This window comes from Eubalaena glacialis, chromosome 12 (assembly GCF_028564815.1).
Source record: "Eubalaena glacialis isolate mEubGla1 chromosome 12, mEubGla1.1.hap2.+ XY, whole genome shotgun sequence".
Taxonomy (NCBI): Eukaryota; Metazoa; Chordata; class Mammalia; order Artiodactyla; family Balaenidae; genus Eubalaena; species Eubalaena glacialis.
Window position 1 is genome coordinate 58,681,545 of NC_083727.1, and position 21,182 is coordinate 58,702,726.

Sequence of the window (21,182 nt, forward strand, 5' to 3'; positions counted from 1 at the left end):
AGCAAGCAACATTTCAGGCCAAGGGAACGGGAGAAGTTCTAAAGCAGGCACGTCTGGTGTGTTGAAGGCGCAACAAGAAGAAGGTGTAGCTGAAGTGGAATAAGCGTGGGGAGGAGAGTAGTAGGAGATAAAGCTAGGGATGTGGGCGGTCAGTGGTCATACTGGTCATGTGGAGCTTAGACACCATGGTAGGGACTTTGATTTTTATTCTGGGTGAAATGAGAACCATTGTAGGTTTTCAGTCAGAGGGCTGACAGGATCTATTCATACCGTTAAAAAGGCCAATTATAATCATAAATGTTATAAATAATTTAAACTTCCCTATTGAAAGACAGAAATTCTCAGATTTATTTTTTTAAATCCCACTAAAAATGATTTATAAGCAACATATCAAATCAAAATGATATAGAAAAGTAGAAAACTGGATATTGAAAGAAGACCTGAAGTAGAGTACGAAAGAGAAACCAATAGCTACAGAATTAAAATCAGACAAAATGAAATTCAAGGCAATAAAGATTAAAAAGGACAATGAAGAATGGTTATATTGATAACAAGTACAATCACTAAAAGTTATAGTAGATTATAAATTTTAAGATAACTAGAAATATAGCATCAAATTATATAAAGCAAAACCAATAGAAATCTAAGATGTTAACTAAATTATAGTCATGTTGAGAGACTTTAACACATATCCCTCAAAAATCAGCATGTCAAAGAGATATAAAGTATTTCATAAAATAAAAGATTTGAATAACAATATCCTTGAATATGTGTATGTGTTCGTAGTACCCCCAAAAAAGAATATGCCGTACTTAAAAACACTAATGGAATTTTAGTTATAAAAATATACCATGTACTAGACTACAAAGAGCAACTCACTGTATTTCAGAATGTAGAGATCATAAGGCTACATTCTCACAGTGCAATGCAATAAAACCAGAAATAAACAAGAGAAAGGATGGCAAAAAAAATCTAACTGCTTGGCATTTAACCACTTTTATTCTAGTGAAAGATGAAAATTTTTTTTAAATAGGTATAAGCTAGAACTATACAAAAATAAAAATGTTTTAGAACAAAACCTATGAATTTTAATCAACGCACAGTTCCAAGGAACATTCATATCTTTAGGGCACCTACAGGAAAGCGTGAATGCTTGAAAATAATTAAATATCCATCTCGAGAAACTAGAAGCACATTAGCAAAAACAAATACAAGAAGAATATATAAAAATAAAAACTGAAGTTAATAAAATGGGAAACAAAAACTACACTAATATTATTTATTATTGTGTCTGCTGTATTTGAGATGCTGTTTCAAGAGCCTAACTCATTTAGTACTGTTATGACCCCCATTTTATAAATGAAGAAACTGAAGCACAGGGAGATTAAGCAACTTGCCCACAATCAGGCAGGTCTGAGTGACAGAGGCAGAACTACTGATAGAATCCAGGCATTCTGGTTCCAGAGGCCACATTCTTCATCCCTGGGCCCATTATCAGGTCCAGAATTCAAATATCCATACTTTCTATCCAGATCTCTTTTCAGCGCTGTGATGGAAAATGTGTTCTCTTTGGAAACCATACCATACTAATTCTGAATGTATAATACTTTTGTTCGTTTGATGCAAAAAAAAAAAAAAAACTGTCATTTTTAATATCTATACTTTTACATCTGGATAAAAATGGGAAAACGTGCCTAAATAAAGTTTAACAAGTTACATATTTTACTTAGTCTGCTATAGCATGCCCTGCAGTTTTCTTTCTGATTGGCCCTTATATCTTTTTATTATTGTCTGTGTTAAAATCACCTATACACAAAGCTAGAAGCAAAGAAAGGCACAGGAAATTGGTACACTTTTTCTACTTATTTGTAGATGTAGTAAAAGTTTTAAGAAACCTAAAATCATTTTCTCAAATGAAGAGCTTGTGTTATATGTAGTTTTAATATATACTTCATGCTTCCTGTCATTCAGTGCCATAAATTGAGATTTGACTTTTCTTTGGGTGGGAAGAAGGGCTTGTATACACACATATGTGCATGCATGTATGTGTAACAAGGAAAAACTGAAGTTTATTTAAAATAGAAAGGGCAAAGACCACTCTCAAAATACAGTCACATATGGGTAAATAAATATGACCCAATTCTCCAACCCCCTTCATTTAATCATATTACTGTAAAGTGTCCCACCAACGCCACCACCAAAACTAAAATTTATGTTGAGAAAGATTTCAGTTCCTGGTTGTTCTCTGTATGTCTGTGTATATCCTTAAGTTTTTGATATGCATGTATATGCAGATATATGTATGCCTATAAAGATACATATTTATATGTGTAAATATATATGTAGACACACATACATATATACATTAGTTCATTCAAATATATATAAACACATGTATTGGTGCATCATGAAATCTAATATATTTCAAATTGAGTTCTGGATTCAATTTGTATGTTCAATTTTACTCTCTGTTTTCCCCTGAGAAAGCTTCTAAATAATTCTAGGGCAAAAAAATGTTGTGGTAGTTTCAGCTGTCCCTGCAACCACTTTCATTATTTGTGTCATTATTACTGCTGCATAATCTGAACATAAAAAAACATGGTGCTGTAACAAATGACTTCCCAGTACTGACAGTTATAGCAGCAGCATTTCAATACTGATGAAAAATTTCCCAGCGAGGTCTCTGGCCAGGTTTACATAAACCAAACAGGAAATAGCTGCCACTATTCACATTAAATCCAAACTGTTTGGTGTAACTTTATCTATGTTTTACATTACAATAAAATCTCTTTCATTTTCAGCTGGTGAAATTGCCTCCTTATTAACATTGGAAAAAGATAACTTGAAGTTTCATGTGTGGTATTCTTGTTTGTCCTTTGATAAGATCTTTTAAAGATAATTTTTTAAAAGTTGTTTTACTTTTTGACTGTTTAAATTTAATGGACTTTGTAAAATTTTATGATGGGGAGAGGTTTGTTTATAATTTCTTCCCAATGGACTGCTAATAGAAGTTAGCTTGTCTAGCCCATGTGCTAGATGCTGTCAGTATCAAACTGCCTTTGACTTTCACACCTCTCAGGGGACTAGTAATTGTTGTGTTCAAACAGCCTGTAATTGTGATCCCGCTGGCTTTCTCAGTATGCTTCTGGCTATTAGAATCATTAAACAACTCAGCACCTGTTAACAGCATTGTAAATATTCAACCCTGTTTGTGTGCAGGTTGAATCCAATATAGAGAAATCTTACAGAGCTCAGCCTCATAAATTAGAGCCTCTGACAAGTCAATTATTGTGAAACTGGGTTTCTCTGTGAAATAAATGAAATAGCATGCTGACAAAAAGGTAGGCTGTCTGTTTATGGCAAAGAGAAGATAATGACTTGACGATTCAATGCAGTGAGCGTGAAACTACATCGTATCCTTTATCCATAATTAAACAGTTGTATAATATTTCTGTTTTAATAACCAGTAAATTATAAATTTTCTACTGTGGAGAGTGCAACATGAAAACAGACCTTTTTACTTAGCAGTTGCATGCTTTTTTCAAGTTGGTAAAGTGATTATTGAAATTAATGATATGTAATTTTTTTAAGCTAAATGCTTATAATTATTTAGGCTAGAAATTGCACAGTGACTGAAAAGTTTACATGTTAGAAGCGAAGACCATATAATGCTACTAATGAAGATCATGTAATATAAACTCCATCCTTTATTCACAAAGTGTTAGAATATATTCTCTCTCAAAATTTTATGGGACCTAAAAAATAATTCCATTTATACTTAGTTTTGTTACTTTATAGTGTCTTGTAAATTATACATCTAATTAAGATGTAGCAGTATACTTTCTTAAGGATTTGAAAATATTTATGTAACCTTAGAATCTCAGTTCAAATATTAACAAAGAATAATATTTGGTATAAATCAGTGAAGTCATACCACTAACAAAAATAGATGCATTTTAGTATTTGTGTTGGCTGCATAGGAGAAAAGTTCTTTAATGATTGAGATTTTACTATTGTATTCAAGAATGTAATATTTTAACTAGCCCTCTCTATTTTTAAAGTTGTCGCTTTTAAAAAATAAATAAAGTTATCACATATGCCAGAATATCTGAAGAAAACAATTTTAGGGATTTTTAAAATTCTAGATTACCCCCCCCCCAGATGTAATAAGGATAAAAGTTTTGATATTGAATAAATTGAATGTCAATTCGATTACTTAAATTGAGTTTTTCATTTCTCATATGCAAGTCAGTAAGAATGTTGGTGAGCATATTGGAAAAGAACAACTATATTAAGAAATAATCAATGGAAGTTTTTAAAGTTATCTGCTCAAAAAATGCATTAATTTTTAGCAAGTTAGATTATGATATTTTACTATAGTCATCAGATAATTTGTTGCAGTCTCAGAGCCATGATTTTACTTGATTTTTTTTTCTTTTTTACAACTCACTGTAAATGTTTAAAAAATATTTACCCTGACTGTACTTTCCCTGGATAAAAGCCACAAAGTAGTCTAAAAATTTTTCCAATAGATGTAAATGAACAAACTTCAGAAGGGATATTAGCCCATCAAAATATATCTTGTAAATACATAAAACAGTGAGTAAAATAATTATTAAAAAAAAGAACCTATAATTTTTGGAGAAAAGTTTTTATCATTAATGGTTTTAAGTATTATTTGTAAGTGTACCAAATTATTCATTTAAACATAATATGGTAATGTTGGCATTCCAGTTATATTTATATGGGAATGGCTTGTGGTGATCCATAGCAGCGACCATGAGATTTGTTGTTTTCAAATGGCCTAAGAAATTTATAGATAAAAATGGAATCATAACTTTTTGTTTTTCACGGTAATATTATTTTCATAATGTCTTCCTTCTGTAATTTTAATTGCTTAAAGAATAGCTTGATTCTTGCTCTGCAAATAGTACTACTTATTCAGTGTCCTGGGCACATTTTCACTTTTTTTTTTCCATTTAGATATAACTTTATCAACCATATATTAGTCCAGACAGCTGAAAATCGTGTTGGAAAATTTATAGGCTTAGCAAGCCAAAAGAATGTGAAATATAAAGTAAGCACTTACGTTGCAGAAAGTTTGGCTGATAAATTTCATTTGTTGGGGGAAAAAAATGAAAGACAAAAAAATATTGTTAATAATTTGAAACAGCTTTGGGGATCTGTCTCTTTTATGGAGCCTTGAATGTTCAGAATTTTTATTTTCACCTCTAATGCAGAATAAATTATTCTAACTATATACTCCTTCTCAGTCACAATTCAGGATAAAGGAAATATTTTCTAATGGTTTCTAATGCTGGTTTTTCACCTTCACATATGCCTGGTTAGATAGAAGTCTGTGCATTTTGTTTAAAGTAACAACAGCACTGATCTGTCTAGTATTTGTCTGTTCATTGATAAATATTGCTTTATTTTGGTTTATGAAAAGAACTTTTCCAGGAAGGGCAATAATTTCTCTACAGACTAAAATTTAAGTAACTAATTCTCTTTTATGAGAATTAAATCCTCAGCATATAACTATGATTTACAGTTATTTTCCCAAATAAATAACCTATTATTAATCCATACTCAGTGGAAACTCATATATTTGGTTGTACCTAGACTTTTGGGCTAACTTCTCTTTCTAGTGAAAATATATCCTGCCATGATTTAAGTCCTGCTTTTTCTGTTTTTAAATAAATTTTTATAGTATTGACCCCAAATCTTTCCCTTGGAAGAAAGAAGAAAAAAAAAAAAATCACCATGCTTGGGAGGCCTTTAGACCTCTCCCATTTGAGATTGTTAACACTTTCTTCCTCAGGCTGTGACCACCCCCTTCCTAGTCCTGTATAGCTATAAAACCCTCGTGCTGGGTTTCGGTGATGAGAGTCTGTTCTCCGAGGCCACTTTCCACTCCTGTTCCTTGACTTGGGTAGAGGTAGGGCATGTAAATTCTCCATGCTGACTAGTGGGCAGGGTTCACACAACAGGAATTAGCAATCTGCCATGACTGTGGAGGCAGTCCCTCACCTCTTGGATCTTTTCCCAGACACGGATTCCTGGTGATCTTAGGGATTTGCCAAAAATCTCTTGGAGTTACAGGGAGGAGCATTCAGGTGAATTGCATGTCCTTAGGTTTTTTACTCAGAAGATATATAGAGCTGAACCTATGTGTTTTCTGTATAGGTAAGCTTACTTACAATGCTTATTTTGTTAGCCTGATGATGTTCCTTCTAATCTTTAGAATATTTACTCCTTAAGCATTAGGGGAACAATTGACTAAATTTCCTAAAAGAACTCATCTGCCACCCAAATCAATTGTTCTTTGAGTTTTTTAATGTTACTGAGGATGAGTTTTTACATAAAAAAGGGAATTATATATTTATATATAATATGCTTCTCACCTTTTCTAAATCTAGTATATAAGTTTAGTTTGCTGTAGATGTGTAAACTGAAGTAATGTCAGTTTTAACACTGGAAAATTAGTATCTTTTTAATGTGCTGCTGAATTTTATCTGCTTATCTTACATATTTTTAACATATTGCCATTGTTCATCAGTGTCAATAAACCTTAGTATGGGGATTTTGATCTGTAAAATGGAAATGGTAATTGCAATTGCTTTATTCCTTTGATTTGCTATAAATGGAATTTTTTTTTTGAAATTCTGAAAAGAACGAGGTGAAATTGAAGTGATAGTTTTAATAGGAAATATTTTGAAACAAATAATGACCTTGCTTGTTTTCTAGCTACTACAATTTGAGTGATGTGAGCCATGATTCTGTGAACAAGTTTCTGTCCAATCTGGTTGAGAAGTCCCTGGTTGAATTGGAACATTCCTACTGTATTGAGGTGGGAGAGGTACGACTCGGTCATACACATTCCAATTTAAAAGATGGCCCAGCTTTTTAATAATAGGGCTTTTGCTTCTAACGATAACCAAAAATTGTAATGAAACAGTTGGAACAGCAACCTACAGTATGAATTATTAATTTTATGAATATATACACTGCTATTGTACTTTTTATTTATGTTATTTTATATTTCTTTTGAAACAGGATAATCGGAGCATTGAACCACTGACATATGGCCGGATTGCCTCTTATTACTATTTAAAGCACCAAACAGTTAAAATGTTCAAGGAGCGTTTGAAACCTGAATGTGGTACTGAAGAATTGCTTTCAATTCTGAGTGTGAGTTTCACAATATTATTGCACCATTTTTAATACAAAGAGATTATATTTTATATATTTCATACCTTCACTTTTAATTTGGGTCTTAATTTGTTGCCATCTAGTTCCTCTTGAAATTTGGCAGAAACTGTTTTATGAAGTTCTTTCTTCTGTCAAACACGATCACTACAAAGCAAATCTGGACTAAATTCCCCATAGATAAGATGACCGAGTAATTTATCATCCAAACTTGGGTCAGTCTGAGAATGGAATGGGGCACTATTGATATTTAAGCCAGGATAATAGGTATAAACTGGGCTCTCCTCAGCAGCCAGGTGATCTCCCTAGCCTTCAGTGTAATAACCTCTCTGAATTATAGTTGAAAGCTTTTCTTATTGCTCTTTTTGGGTAATTCTTGTTGGAACTATGATGTTGCTGATGTTTCTTAACATAAGGATCCACTTGATTAAGTTCTCTTAGAATTAATGCCAGAAAAGTTAACTCCTCCCATTCCCCCCCTTCCAAAAAAAATATACAATCAGATTTATCACATGGTAAAAAACTATACTATGTTCATTTTGCTTTTTTGCCGAGAAGCTAAGAGCTAAATTTAATATTGAAGTTGACATTACTATTAGGAGTATCTTCTCTACTTCCTTCCTGCATATTATGTATGCATTATTTTGTTGTTGTTGACTTTAAGTGTAATAATTTACCATAAAACTTTGTGGGCACATTAATCAGGATATATGTTATAAGTAAATACTGTATTTTATTTTACCCCTCAGGTGTGTTGGTACTTTTTTAAAAAGTTAAGACCCATTGGGCTATAATGTCTTTAAGGTCCTTCTCTTATAAATTCACTGATTCTGCTGTAGTTCACTTACTTATTAGCTTTTTTCCTACCTCTCCTATTGCTTTATCATTCTCAATAGACATCAGTATCCCATTCACAGTTTTCCAATTTTTCAGTGTTTTCCCTTTGAGAAACTAGTGTAGAGATTTTGTGTGTGGCATAGGGCCAAATACATTGTAATGAGTCAGAAAATATTTGTTCATGAATTGATGGATGGGTGGATGGATCCTGTATAAATCAGTTTTCTATTGTTTGCTCTATGGAAATGAGTAGAGGATTAAAGTATATGAGGCAGCTTTCAAGAAAATGATTTTGCTGTCAAATTAACAATTCATTTCTGAGGTAAGGATATTTTTTAAAAATTAAGAATCTCTTTTAGATTTCTAAGAATGAGGTTTTTATCATTTCCTAGACAGATATTCATAAAAACAGGATTTTTCTGGGGGGAAGACAGTAAAATAATGGTTAGTTAATTTCAGCAAGCATCTTAAACTAGTATCTGTTAGATTTAAGAATATAATGTTTCTTTCATATTTACCTACCTTGATATATTTACCTAATTTAGTATTTTAAAGTACTTGGGAACACATAATAACAGCTAATACCTTTGAGCACTTTTCATGTGACAGGCACTATTCTAGGAACGTTACATTGATAAACTCATTTAATCCTAACAAAGCCACTCATTTGACATTGATAACATCCCATTATTATTCCTATTTTAAAGAGTAACCAACTTGTCCAAGGTTGCACATCAAGTGAGTAGTTTGCAGCCTAGCACCTTAGTATACGTTCTTAACCACTGCACTGTGCTGCCTCTCATGCCCCTCTCTCTCTCTCTCTCTCTCTCTCTCTCTCTCTCACACACACACACACACACACACACACACACAGAGTGAGCTGGAAAATACTGAGTTGGGAGGTTCAAAGTATGTCTAGACTAGATGCACATTGTTCGTAAAAGTTTGTGAAAACCATATGCCTATTCCACCCGACTAAAAAAAAACCCCAAATGTATATAGTACCAAGGGAATTCAATCATTTTTCTCTTCAGTCTTTTCCATAAGAAGGCACTGATAGAGCAAGAGGTCTGTTCACATCCTTTCAGCAGCCTGTTTCTTTCCAGCATCACACTGCCTAAAACCAGTTAATACTGATCTCGTGGTATATCTTTATTAAAATAAAGTCAACTCTTTTGTGAATAATAAACAGAACGACTCGTCTGCAGATACACAGAAGGTAAACTACAGTATATTCACATAGATACTGTTCTGCATACTCCCTTAATGATTTCTACAGCAACAATGATATAATCTCTTCATCCTACGGTGTCTAGTCCATGAGACTCTCAGCTTTTGCTAGGTAGTGTCTAAGTCTGTAATATCTAAGTGAGACCTCTTTTTGAGGGAGGACACTGGGACATTAGAAGTATAGGACTCATATGGATGAGGAGATCTGCAGGTACCACGGTTTTGCTAATTTCTTATGTAGAAATTATTCTCTATGTACTAGGGAACATATGTGTAACTAACAGAGAAACATTAAATAATAAAGCAGGATTGTGTTTGAAGTAATTATAGTACAATTTCTAGAAATCATTCTTTCACTGAAAAGTGTTTTTAAATATTATTTTGTGATCACACCAGAGAGTACTAAATGACTCACATAGCTTCGTTATCTTCTCTGCTCTTACCTCCAAAACTGCATATTAATCTCCTTGTGGTTTTGAAACAAGGAGATACAACTGGTCAAGCAGGAGCTATAGAGAAGAGGATGACTAGCACAACAGGGCAAAGAAAAGCAGTGTGTGTGAAACACCTCGTTCCACTCCCATTGCTTTTGTTTTTATAATGTTTAATAATGTCACATTATGTTTTCGAACAATGCAGTATTATAACTTATTTACTATCAGCATCTCCTTTTACTAAGATACAGTGACTGATGTTTCTGAAGTCATTTTCAAACTTTTTTATTTTTATAATTTATTAATTATTTTTAAGAGGAATTTTTAGTATTCCCGAAAAGATCACAACTGAAAAGCTTCTAATCTCTTGAGTATTATTTTGAATTCACTATAATATTTCATCAACTTAATTTTGGCAGTGAATAAAGTTTTCTCATTATTTCTTAGGCTACATATTGTATTTAACTTTTGGTATTTGTTGTCTTTGGTATTAATGATAGTGTAGAAATTATGTTCATTAAGATTTTTATTGTAGGTGTTCTGAATATGTTGCAATGTGATTATTGTTGGCACAGAGAAAACAAACTAGAAGGTAACCATAGAATGAAAAAAGGAATATTAAAACATTCATTGACTTTCATCAAGCACTTAAAAATACATAAACTTTTAAGTAGGGATACAATTTTATTGCCTTTAGTTTTTCTTTCAAAACTAAAAAGAGAAAGCCATATAATCAGGTCATTTCATGGTATGCATCCTTTCACAGTGTTTTTGGCCCTTCAGGCTTCCCTCTTCCACCGTGTTCCGTAGCAGAAGGTTGTCAGGTTTGGTTAAAAAAAAAATTCCATACATTAGGTACATGTATACCCTAACTTTTGAATTCTATCCTTTTTGTTCTTTTCCTCTGTCAGTAGGCTTGTTGGGGTCAGCCTGGTATTTTGCAGAATAGTATTTATTATATTGACAGTATCACCCTTTTGACAAAGGATGGAGGCAACAGGAAATTTCTGAGTTTAATATAAAGATGAAAACTAAACTCTTCCAAATAGTAAGGAGCTAAGCTAAATGGAGTTGTCTTAAGAAATATCTTAAGCATATGATGAAGTATGTATAATTTAGATGTTTTATCCTTGATATGTTATTCTACATGTGTCCATATTAAATTCCATCGGTCACATTTCTACCCACAGACCATATATTGATTCATCCAAAAAATATTTACTTTGTGCCTACAATGTGTAAGGCTCATTCTAGGGGCATGAGATAGAATAGTGAACATTAGTGGCAAACTGTGTGTGTGTGTGTGTGTCTGTGTCTGTGTCTGTGTTAATGCACAGATAATCTATGGGCCATGGTAATAAACTATGAAAGACTTGGGTGTTGCTCCTGACTGAGGTCATCAGCACAGTGTGACGCTCTAAGAATCATAGCAGAATGTTGCCCACCATCAAAAAGAGTCTCTAAAAACAAAACAGGATATAGTATTCTTCCTTCATGTTAATCTTCCCTGTGCACGAGGTTTGCTATATGCATTTCTGCTGACCCCACATCAAAAGAACATCATGGAGAAAGTTTGAATGGACCCAAGGGAGCCGCTCAAATGATGGGAGGTATGTGATTGGGGCATTGCAGTCTGCAGAGGCAGAGGATATGAATCAGGTAACAGATATTAAAATCATGAACCTTATGAATGGAGGCCCTCTTTACGTCATGAACACAAGTAACCTTTTTAATTAATAGGAAGTTCCATCTGATCCTGCAAGTAATAAACTCAGAGAATTTATTACTTCACTTGATGAATATAATGTAGGCCAAAAATATATAGATTCAAAAAGGGCTAGAAAGAATTTATGAATGATAAAACTACTAATGAATTGTGCGTGTCATATTTGGTGTGGTAGATGCTGATCATTCTGTTACAGACCATGGAGACAGGAATGAGGATTAGATGAAAGTGTGTCATCTGTATGGTATTTTTCTCTTGGTCCACTAGATACTTGGAATATTTTTTTTTAAACATCTCTATTGGAGTATAATTGCTTTACAACGTTGTGTTAGTTTCTGCTGTATAACAAAGTGAATCAGCTGTATGTATACAAATATCCCCATATCCCCTCCCTCTTGCGTCTCCCTCCCTCCTACCCTCCCTATCCCACGCCTCTAGGTGGTCACAAAGCACCGAGCTGATCTCCCTGTGCTATGCGGCTGCTTCCCACTAGCTATCTGTTTTACATTTGGTAGTGTGTATATGTCCGTGCCACTCTCTCACTTCGTCCCCCTCCCCGTGTCCTCAAGTCCATTCTCTACGTCTGCGTCTTTATTCCTGTCCTGCCCCTAGGTTCATCAGAACCATTTTTTTTTTTTTTCAGATGATACTTGGAATATTTTTTATCCTTTAGAATATAGGGAGTGGAGGGATGTTATTTGATTTTCTAAATGTGACAGTCTGTTATACTTCCAGGAACTAATTCCTGTTGATTATTACTCCATTATATGTAAATCTTTATTTCAGTCAACACCAAAAAAGAAAACACACTTCCACTAATTTTTTTTTTTTCTCTGCTAACACCTCTTTTGAGATTTCCGTTTTCACTTACTCATCTTCTTAAGAAACTGAGCTGTTTCTAGCTTACATTTTTAGATGTCATTGTCTTTAAATGATAGTAAATTACTCTATTCTAGGTGTAAGACTGAAGATTGTATTAAAACTATTTCTCTTCACTTACTCTATGACAGCAACCCGTTTATTTAAATGTAGTCTTTTCAATATATTCGTTAAAAAATAACAATAACTACCTTTTATGGAGCACCTACTACATGCCAGGCACTTAATATACATTATTTATAATCCTCAGATAACACTTCATGGTAAATGTTAATATATAGAAAATGAAACTGAGGTTTGATGAGGTTGTTTAAGTTTTCCCAGGTTCCATACGAAGTAGCTCTTTAGAACTCTCTTCCCTATTCCTTACTTCCTCTCCTAGACATATTTATCCTTATCCTATGATTTAATTCCAAATGGAAAAAATTTTTTAAGTATTGAAATGTAATGGTATATACTTTTTAAAAGTCAGTTAAGAAGCAGAGTTGCTTTTAAAATTATGTGTGACCTTGTGACTTAGAATTACAGGTTTTAAATACATATGTTAATTACTGGCAAAATAGTTATTTCAACCTTCCTTATGGAAAACATAGATTTTAAGTTTTAAGCAATATCATGCTATTTGAAAAGGTTAGATATTTTATAAGAACTCTTGCCAAGTTTTTTTTTCAACACCATGAATTAATAAGCTTCATAATTAAGGCAGCTGCTTTACACTTCTATTGTTAACCAGTGACATTACATCTGTCTTGCTCCATTGATGCCCTCCTCCTACTTATTGAAGCATTTAGCAGTTTTGGCAACAGGGATTACATGGCATGGAGTAAGTAGTCTAATTAGATATAAGTGAAAATCCTGAGGGAAAAGGATATTTAAAAAGTAATTTGAAGAATCTCTTAATGATGTTGGCACTGAAAGCCAAGTCTAGAGTAGAAGGTGCCGGTCATCGTGACAAACAAGGATTATGATTTGATATGTTCAGTGGACTTTTAGAAGGTAGCCTAAGAGTAATAGAAATAAAAAGATTTCAAAGTTGGGGAAATTTATATGAATGAATTTTTCATAATATGCTTACCATAGTATTAATAGCTTTGAAAGAAAGCAAAATATGCCCCAAATGTATTTTGTCTCTAAATGAAACAAGTGAACTTATTTACAAAACAGAAACAGACTTACAGATATCAAAAACAAGCTTATGGATACCACAGGGGAGACATGGTGGCGGGGTGGGGATAAATCAGGAGCTTGGGATGAACATACACACACTACTATATATGAGATAGATAACCAACAAGGAACACAGGGAACTCCACTCAGTATTCTGGGATAACCTATATGAGAAAAGAATCTAAAAAAGAATGAATATCTGTATATCTATAACTGAATCACTTTGCTGTGCACCTGAAACTAACACAACATTGTAAATTTTCAATAGATTTTTTAAGAAGATATACTCAGTTGATAAGGTTCTTGTGACTATGCAGAAACATGAGTCTATATATCAAATATCCAATTTGAAAAGTTGTGAAATACTTATTTTTCCACAAAACCTTAGATATTGACTAAAAGTATGGGTTTTGTGTGTTAACATAAAATAGAACCATTCCAAATTTAGAAAAGTACCATAAAAATTTAGATTTTTATATATTAATAAATTTCTGGGGACTTCCCTGGTGACACAGTGGTTAAGAATCCGCCTGCCAATGCAGGGGACACAGGTTCAATCCCTGGTCCAGGAAGATCCCACATGCCGCAGAGCAACTAAGCCCGTGCACCACAACTAATGAGCCTGCGCTCTAGAGATCGCGAGCCACAACTACTGAGCTCACCCGCACGCCTAGAGCCCGTGAGAAGCAACAAGAGAAGCCACGGCAAACGAAAAGCCTGTGCACTGCAACGAAGAGTAGCCCCCGCTCGCCGCAACTAGAGAAAGCCCACGCGCAGTAACAAGGACCCAACGCAGCCAATAAATAAATAAATAAATAAATAAATAAATAAATTTGTTTATTTATTTATTTATTTATTTCCAGGTTTGACAGTTCTCTGCACTGCTTTATTTAAAAGCATACTGGTTCTTTCTTTGCTCTGCCCATATAGACGACATTTTCAGTGATATAGCATTTTTAATGCTTGAATTTTATCCTCTTTGGGACACAACCACAAATCTCTTGGTTGAAAATTACAAACGTATCTTTCTTAAACATAGGCTTGGAAAAATAAGCAAGAATTTTTTTTAAGAGAGAAATTTTAAATGGAATAAATAAAAAGGACAAGCCAGATACGAATACCATTGGTAGGGGACCCCACATGTAAAATTAAAGAGTTCATTAAAGGAAAAATGAAAGGAAGGAAAGGTTAACCGAGTAACGGTGAACATCACCAGCCTCATGGCCTTCCATTTCCAAATAACCTCGTGAAAATTGCAGGATCCCATCTGCTACTCTTTATCATCCTAGTGAGGAAACCTAATGGGATATCTTCCAGGGTTCATGAGAAAGAGCTTCCTAACCCTCAGTCTGGGGAGCTGCTTGGCATCTTTTGGAGAGGCACAGATGGCAAATGTCTCGGAAAAAAAGTATCTTTCTACTTCTCTTGGTCTCTTTCCCTTGAGACCTTCCCTATTCTCCATTATTTCCTAGTTTCTTCCTAGCTTTCTGCACTTACAAGCTTTTCTTAGCACAGAGAAAAGTGAAATATTTTCCTGGTGAAAACCTTCATTCTCAGATCTGTTGTGATTTAGTAGATTCCTCTAAAGATTTTTAAGCTAACTGTGTTCTCATGAGCATAAAATGTATTTTTAATATTACCTGAAATTTGTCCTGTTTTAAATTTTTGATACTTTTTTAAAAATTACTTTTGGCTTCCTAAACTGTCCCACAGAATAACTGTCAATTACTGAGATTCTAAATGTTGGTGATTAAATAGGGTTGTTAATTAAGAAATAAGTTTAGATACCAAAGTGTGACTATCCTTAGTATTTCTTTCATTACTACCTAGTTTAACTTTCTCATTTTTTCAAAAAACAAAGACCCAGTTTTGCCCAAGATGACACAAACTGGTATGGAAAAATAATACAAAAACTCAGCTCCCAAAGGGCAGAGTTGAAATTAGAATTCATATCCCCCAGCAAACTTTTAAATGCTCTTCTCTTTTTTTTCCCCTTTGCTATTTTGTACTTTTCTTTTTCCTCTTCTTGCATCTTATTTTGCCCTTTTATTTAAATAAAACTTACAAAACATGGTATATAAAAGGGATATACCATTAACCTTCTCAGCCTAAGTTGTAAGATTTGCTAAGTGTTCTATCCAATACTCAGTGCTCCTGGGGGAATACCAAGGAAATAATAGATAGACCTGTATCTTTTAAGGAGATTTGTCCTAGAGGCCAAAGAACCTAATAAAAACAAAGGAGTAGGCTTGTGTCGAGTCTATCTGTCTCTTCTGCTGTTGCTGCTTCATATAGTTCTGCCTCTGCACGGGAAGTGTTCAGTCCTGCTGACGGCATTCAAGGCAGAAGTGTTGCTGATGCTGTCCTCAAAAGTCAGAGTCACCAGCCTGGACTACGGGCAGGATTGGATCACCAGACTCCTGGGGGTCACGTTAAAAGCATTTGCAAAAGGAGACTCCATTTAGACATTTTAAAATTACAAATAAAATCTTGAGTGGTTTCATATAAATTAAGTCATATTTGTAAAACTCCAGGGTAGTCTGCTTTTCAGGGAACCCTATCATGAATCACTTGGCAAAGTAAATCATTGTTAATTTGGTTTTGGATATATTTTTGTTTATCATTGGTAGTAACTCTCTGCTTAACTTAATGATATCATAACTATTTAGAATTGTCAGTACACATGCAATCACATTGGGGAAATAAAAATGTAATGAAAATAAGATTGAAGATTATTATCTTTGTGGGAATAAAATCTCTTCCCTAAATTCTAACCATTTGTCACTTCATTCTACTTTGAATAAGCAGAGCATTGTTTAGACTATAAAAATAAGTGGAAAATAAAAACGTTAATAGTGGATAAAACATTTTAAAATATAATTTTCATATGCTAGAAATTGGTTTCTGCTCAGAATGTTTCTAATTTCATCCCAATAAAATTTAAGTACTCTAAAATTATTGTTAGGGTTTCATTGGTCCAGCAGGTGGAGCAGTTCAGAAATCAATGCTAGCTCACTCCTCAATTAATAACGGTGATTAGAAGTATTCCAAAAGGTTCATGGTTCCTGTCCTAAATACCTTCCCAATAGAAATAATGCCAAAACATTGCCTTGTATTTTAACAAAGCAGCCAAGTAGGTAAATAAGTGTGACCATTCCCAATACTTAAAGCCAACTAAATCTACTTCAATATAATTTTCTGTGTAATAAAGCAAAAGAAAAATTAAACATCCTAAAAGAAATATCCTTCCCAACCCCCTATTGGTATAAGCAGAGTCCTTCAGTATTACATTGTTTTGGAAACATGTAATTAAAAAAAAATAACCATAGAAATACTCCTTGGTGCTGAGAGATATATAGCCCTTTAGGTTAACTAACATGCCAGACTTTTTCTCTATGTAATAATGTATAGAAACACTATGTGCTCTAAAAAAAACTTTTTTAACTGTATTGACACAGTTTCAGGTAAAATTTTTATAAATTCTCTATCATGAACTGTGTTAACGTGTATCCTAATATGTGTTTAAGGACAAGATATTATAGTTAGCCATCTTCTTGTTTTATTGAATCTTGTTTTACAGATAATACTGCTTTTATAAGTTTGGAGGGGGTTTAATGAAAGCAGTACAATTACCCTTTTTTAATTTGTTTGTTATTCCTGGCTATATTTCCTTATACTTAATAAATACTGGATTGTTCTCTCACCTCATTGGTTGTTACCAAACCACCACTAGTCCTCATATATTAGCCATTATTTCGATTGTGTAGGAATTTATATCTCCTGGTCAGTTTCTCACAAGACAGTTTCTCGTCCATTAATCCTTCTGAGTTGTTCTTTTCATAGTCATTGTGTTTTAAAGAAAAGAGCCTATAGTCCAAGTAAAGCATGATTCCATAACTATGGCTTTTGTGATATTACCACCATAAGTATCTCATGGACTTATTGGGAGATTAAATTAGTTAATAGAGGCAAATCACAGAGCAGTGGTCATTTGCTCATTTGTAGTACTTAGTTAATGTTAGCTCTTCTTATATTTAGTAATATTTATTGAGCACACACTATGTTCCAGGCATGGAATACACTGCAGCACGCTAGGCTGATGAAGTTCCAGTACTCATGGATCTTATCTTCATAATGGGGTTGGCAAACAAACAAGTTAACAAATAAACATGTAATATAAGTTCAAATGTATATAAGATTTTTTTTTTTTTTTAAATAAGGCAGGAGTCTGAAGGTAACTAGAGAAACCTGTTCTTCACAGAACAGTTAAGGAGAGCTTTTCTGAGGACATGATATTTGAACAGAGAACTGAGTGACATGAAAGAGCAACTCATGAGGAAGCCTCAGGGAAGAAATTCTAGGCAGAGGGAACAGCAAATGCAAAGGCCATGGAGCAGGAGCTACTTGTCAGAGGTTCAAGGAACGACAAGAAAGCCTGTGTGGCTAGAGTGGAATAAGCACTTAGCGGGCATGGTGGGCAGGGCCAAGGTCGTCTTTGGCCTGGCTGAGGAGTTTGGATTTTATCCAAAGTGTTTAGAGAAGCCATTGGAGGAATTTTGATCAAAAGAGCAATGTGGTATTCTTAATTCCAAAAAGACTGCCTCCTTAGTAGAGAAATGATTATTGCAGAAATCATTTATCATTCGGGATGCTTTGACGGTTGAACCAACAGTAATTAGTTGATTGATTGATTATAAGTAAACAGAGTAAACAGAAGAAATAAAGGTGATGCCTAGGTTTGGGGCTGGAACAATTCAATAAGAGAGAAAACCATTTATTGCAGTGAAGAAGGCTGAGTTAAGAGCAAAGTCTCTTGTTTGTTTTGGGGGCCGCTGGTGACAGGCCACATGGATAGTATTCAAAATTTCAGAGTCCAGAGTTGGGTTGAGATCATCTGGGCAGTGAGTATTGAGCAGAGGTCTGCAGATTGCACTCTGGGAACTCTAGCTTATTGAGGTTGGCGGAGGAGGTGGGTCAGCAGAAAACTGAGAGTGAAGGATGATAAACAAGAAGGAAAACTTGCAGGAGAGTGCACTGATCTGAGCTAAGGGAAAAAGGAATCTCAACAAGGGGGTGGTGATCAACTGAGTTAAAACTGTTGTTACGGAATGGTTGAGAGCTGAGATTAATCACTCGACTTGATACGATAGAGCTCCTAGATGTCTTTTTTTTTTTAAACACCATTATTGGAGTATAATTGTTTTACAATGGTGTGTTAGTTGCTGCTGTAAAACAAAGTGAATCAGCTATACGTATACATATATCCCCATATCCCCTCCCTCTTGCATCTCCCTCCCACCCTCCCTATCCCACCCCTCTAGGTGGTCACAAAGCACCGAGCTGATCTCCCTGTGCTATGCGGTTGCTTCCCACTAGCTATCTATTTTACATTTGGTAGTGTATGTATCTCACTGCCACTCTCTCACTTCGTCCCAGCTCACCCTTCCCCCTCCCCATGTCTTCAAGTCCATTCTGTAGTAGGTCTACGTCTTTATTCCCGTCCTGCCCCTAGGTTCTTCATGACCTTTTTTTTTATTTTTCCTAGATTCCATATATATGTGTTAGCGTACAGTATTCGTTTTTCTCTTTCTGACTTACTTCACCCTGTATGACAGATTCTAGGTCCATCCACCTCACTACAAATAACTCAATTTCGTTTCTTTTTATGTCTGAGTAATATTCCATTGTATATATGTGTCACATCTTCTTTATCCATTCATCTGTCGATGGACACTTAGGTTGCTTCCATGTCCTAGCTATTGTAAATAGCGCTGCAATGAACATTGTGGTACATCACTCTTTTTGAATTATGGTTTTCTCAGGGTATATGAGCAGTAGTGGGATTGCTGGGTCGTATGGTAGTTCTATTTTTAGTTTTTTAAGGAACCTCCATACCGTTCTCCTTAGTGGCTGTATCAATTTACATTCCCACCACAGTGCAAGAGGGTTCCCTTTTCGCCACACCCTCTCCAGCATTTATTGTTTGTAGATTTTTTGATGATGGCCATGCTGACCGGTGTGAGGTAATACCTCATTGTAGTTTTGATTTGCATTTCTCTAATGATTAGTGAAATTGAGCATCCTTTCATGTGTTTGTTGGCAATCTGTATATCTTCTTTGGAGAAATGTCTATTTAGGTCTTCTGCCCATTTTTGGATTGGGTTGTTTGTTTTTTTGATATTGAGCTGCATGAGCTGCTTGTATATTTTGGAGATTAATCCTTTGTCAGTTGCTTCATTTGCAAATATTTTCTCCCATTCTGGGGGTTGTCTTTTCATGTTCTTTATGGTTTCCATTGCTGTGCAAAAGCTTTTAAGTTTCATTAGGTCCCATTTGTTTATTTTTGCTTTTATTTCCATTTCTCTAGGAGGTGGGTCAAAAAGGATCTTGCTGTGATTTATGTCACAGAGTGTTCTGCCTATGTTTTCCACTAAGAGTTTTATAGTGTCTGGCCTTACATTTAAGTCTTTAATCCATTTGAGTTTATTTTTGTGAATGGTGTTAGGGAGTGTTCTAATTTCATTCTTTTACATGTAGCTGTCCAGTTTTCCCAGCACCACTTACTGAAGAGGCTGTCTTTTCTCCATTGTATATTCTTGCCTCCTTTATCAAAGGTTAGGTGACCATATGTGTGTGGGTTTATCTCTGGGCTTTCTATCCTGTTCCATTGATCTATATTTCTGTTTTTGTGTGCCAGTACCATACTGTCTTGATTACTGTAGCTTTGTAGTATAGTCTGAAGTCAGGGAGCCTCATTCCTCCAGCTCCGTTTTTCTTTCTCAAGATTGCTTTGCCTAGTCGTGAACTTTTGTGCTTCCATACAAATTGTGAAATTTTTGTTCTACTTCTGTGAAAAATGCCATTGGTAGTATGATAGGGATTGCCTTGAATCTGTAGATTGCTTTGGGTAGTATAGTCATTTTCACAATGTTGATTCTTCCAATCCAAGAACGTGGTATATCTCTCCATCTGTTTGTATCATCTTTAATTTCGTTCATGAGTGTCTTATTCTTTTCTGCATATAGGTCTTTTGTCTCCTTAGGTAGGTTTATTCCTAGGTATTTTATTCTTTTTGTTGCAGTGGTAAATGGGAGTGTTTCCTTAATTTCTCTTTAAGATTTTTCATCATTAGTGTATAGGAATGCAAGGGATTTCTGTGCATTAATTTTGTATCCTGCTACTTTACCAAATTCATTGATTAGCTCTAGTAGTTTTCTGGTAGCATCTTTAGGATTCTCTATGTGTAGTATCATGTCATCTACAAACAGTGACAGTTTTACTTCTTCTTTTCTGATTTGGATTCCTTTTATTTCTTTATCTTCTCTTATTTCTGTGGCTAAAACTTCCAAAACTGTGTTGAATAACAGTGGTGAGAGTCGGCAACCTTGTCTTGTTCCTGATATTAGTGGAAACGGTTTCAGTTTTTCACCATTGAGGAGGATGTTGGCTGTGGGTTTGTCATATATGGCCTTTATTATGTTGAGGAAAGTTCCCTCTGTGCCTACTTTCTGGAAGTTTTTTTATCATAAATGAGTGTTGAATTTTGTCGAAAGCTTTTTCTGCATCTATTGAGATGATCATATGGTTTTTCTCCTTCAATTTGTTAAAATGGTTTATCACGTTGATTGATTTGTGTATATTGAAGAATCTTTGCATTCCTGGTATAAACCCCACTTGATCATGGTGTATGATCCTTTTAA

At 34.5% G+C, this 21,182-nt stretch overlaps 1 protein-coding gene across 1 annotated transcript in view; it reads left to right on the top strand.

Annotated features, from left to right (window-relative positions):
- The window catches only part of ASCC3 (activating signal cointegrator 1 complex subunit 3), a 331,824-nt gene that overhangs the window by 251,134 nt on the left and 59,508 nt on the right, over window positions 1-21,182 (top strand). The window contains exons 35-36 of the mRNA XM_061207037.1: window positions 6,748-6,859; window positions 7,057-7,191. Coding sequence (XP_061063020.1) covers window positions 6,748-6,859; window positions 7,057-7,191 — 247 coding nt within the window. The remainder of the gene's footprint in view (window positions 1-6,747; window positions 6,860-7,056; window positions 7,192-21,182) is intronic.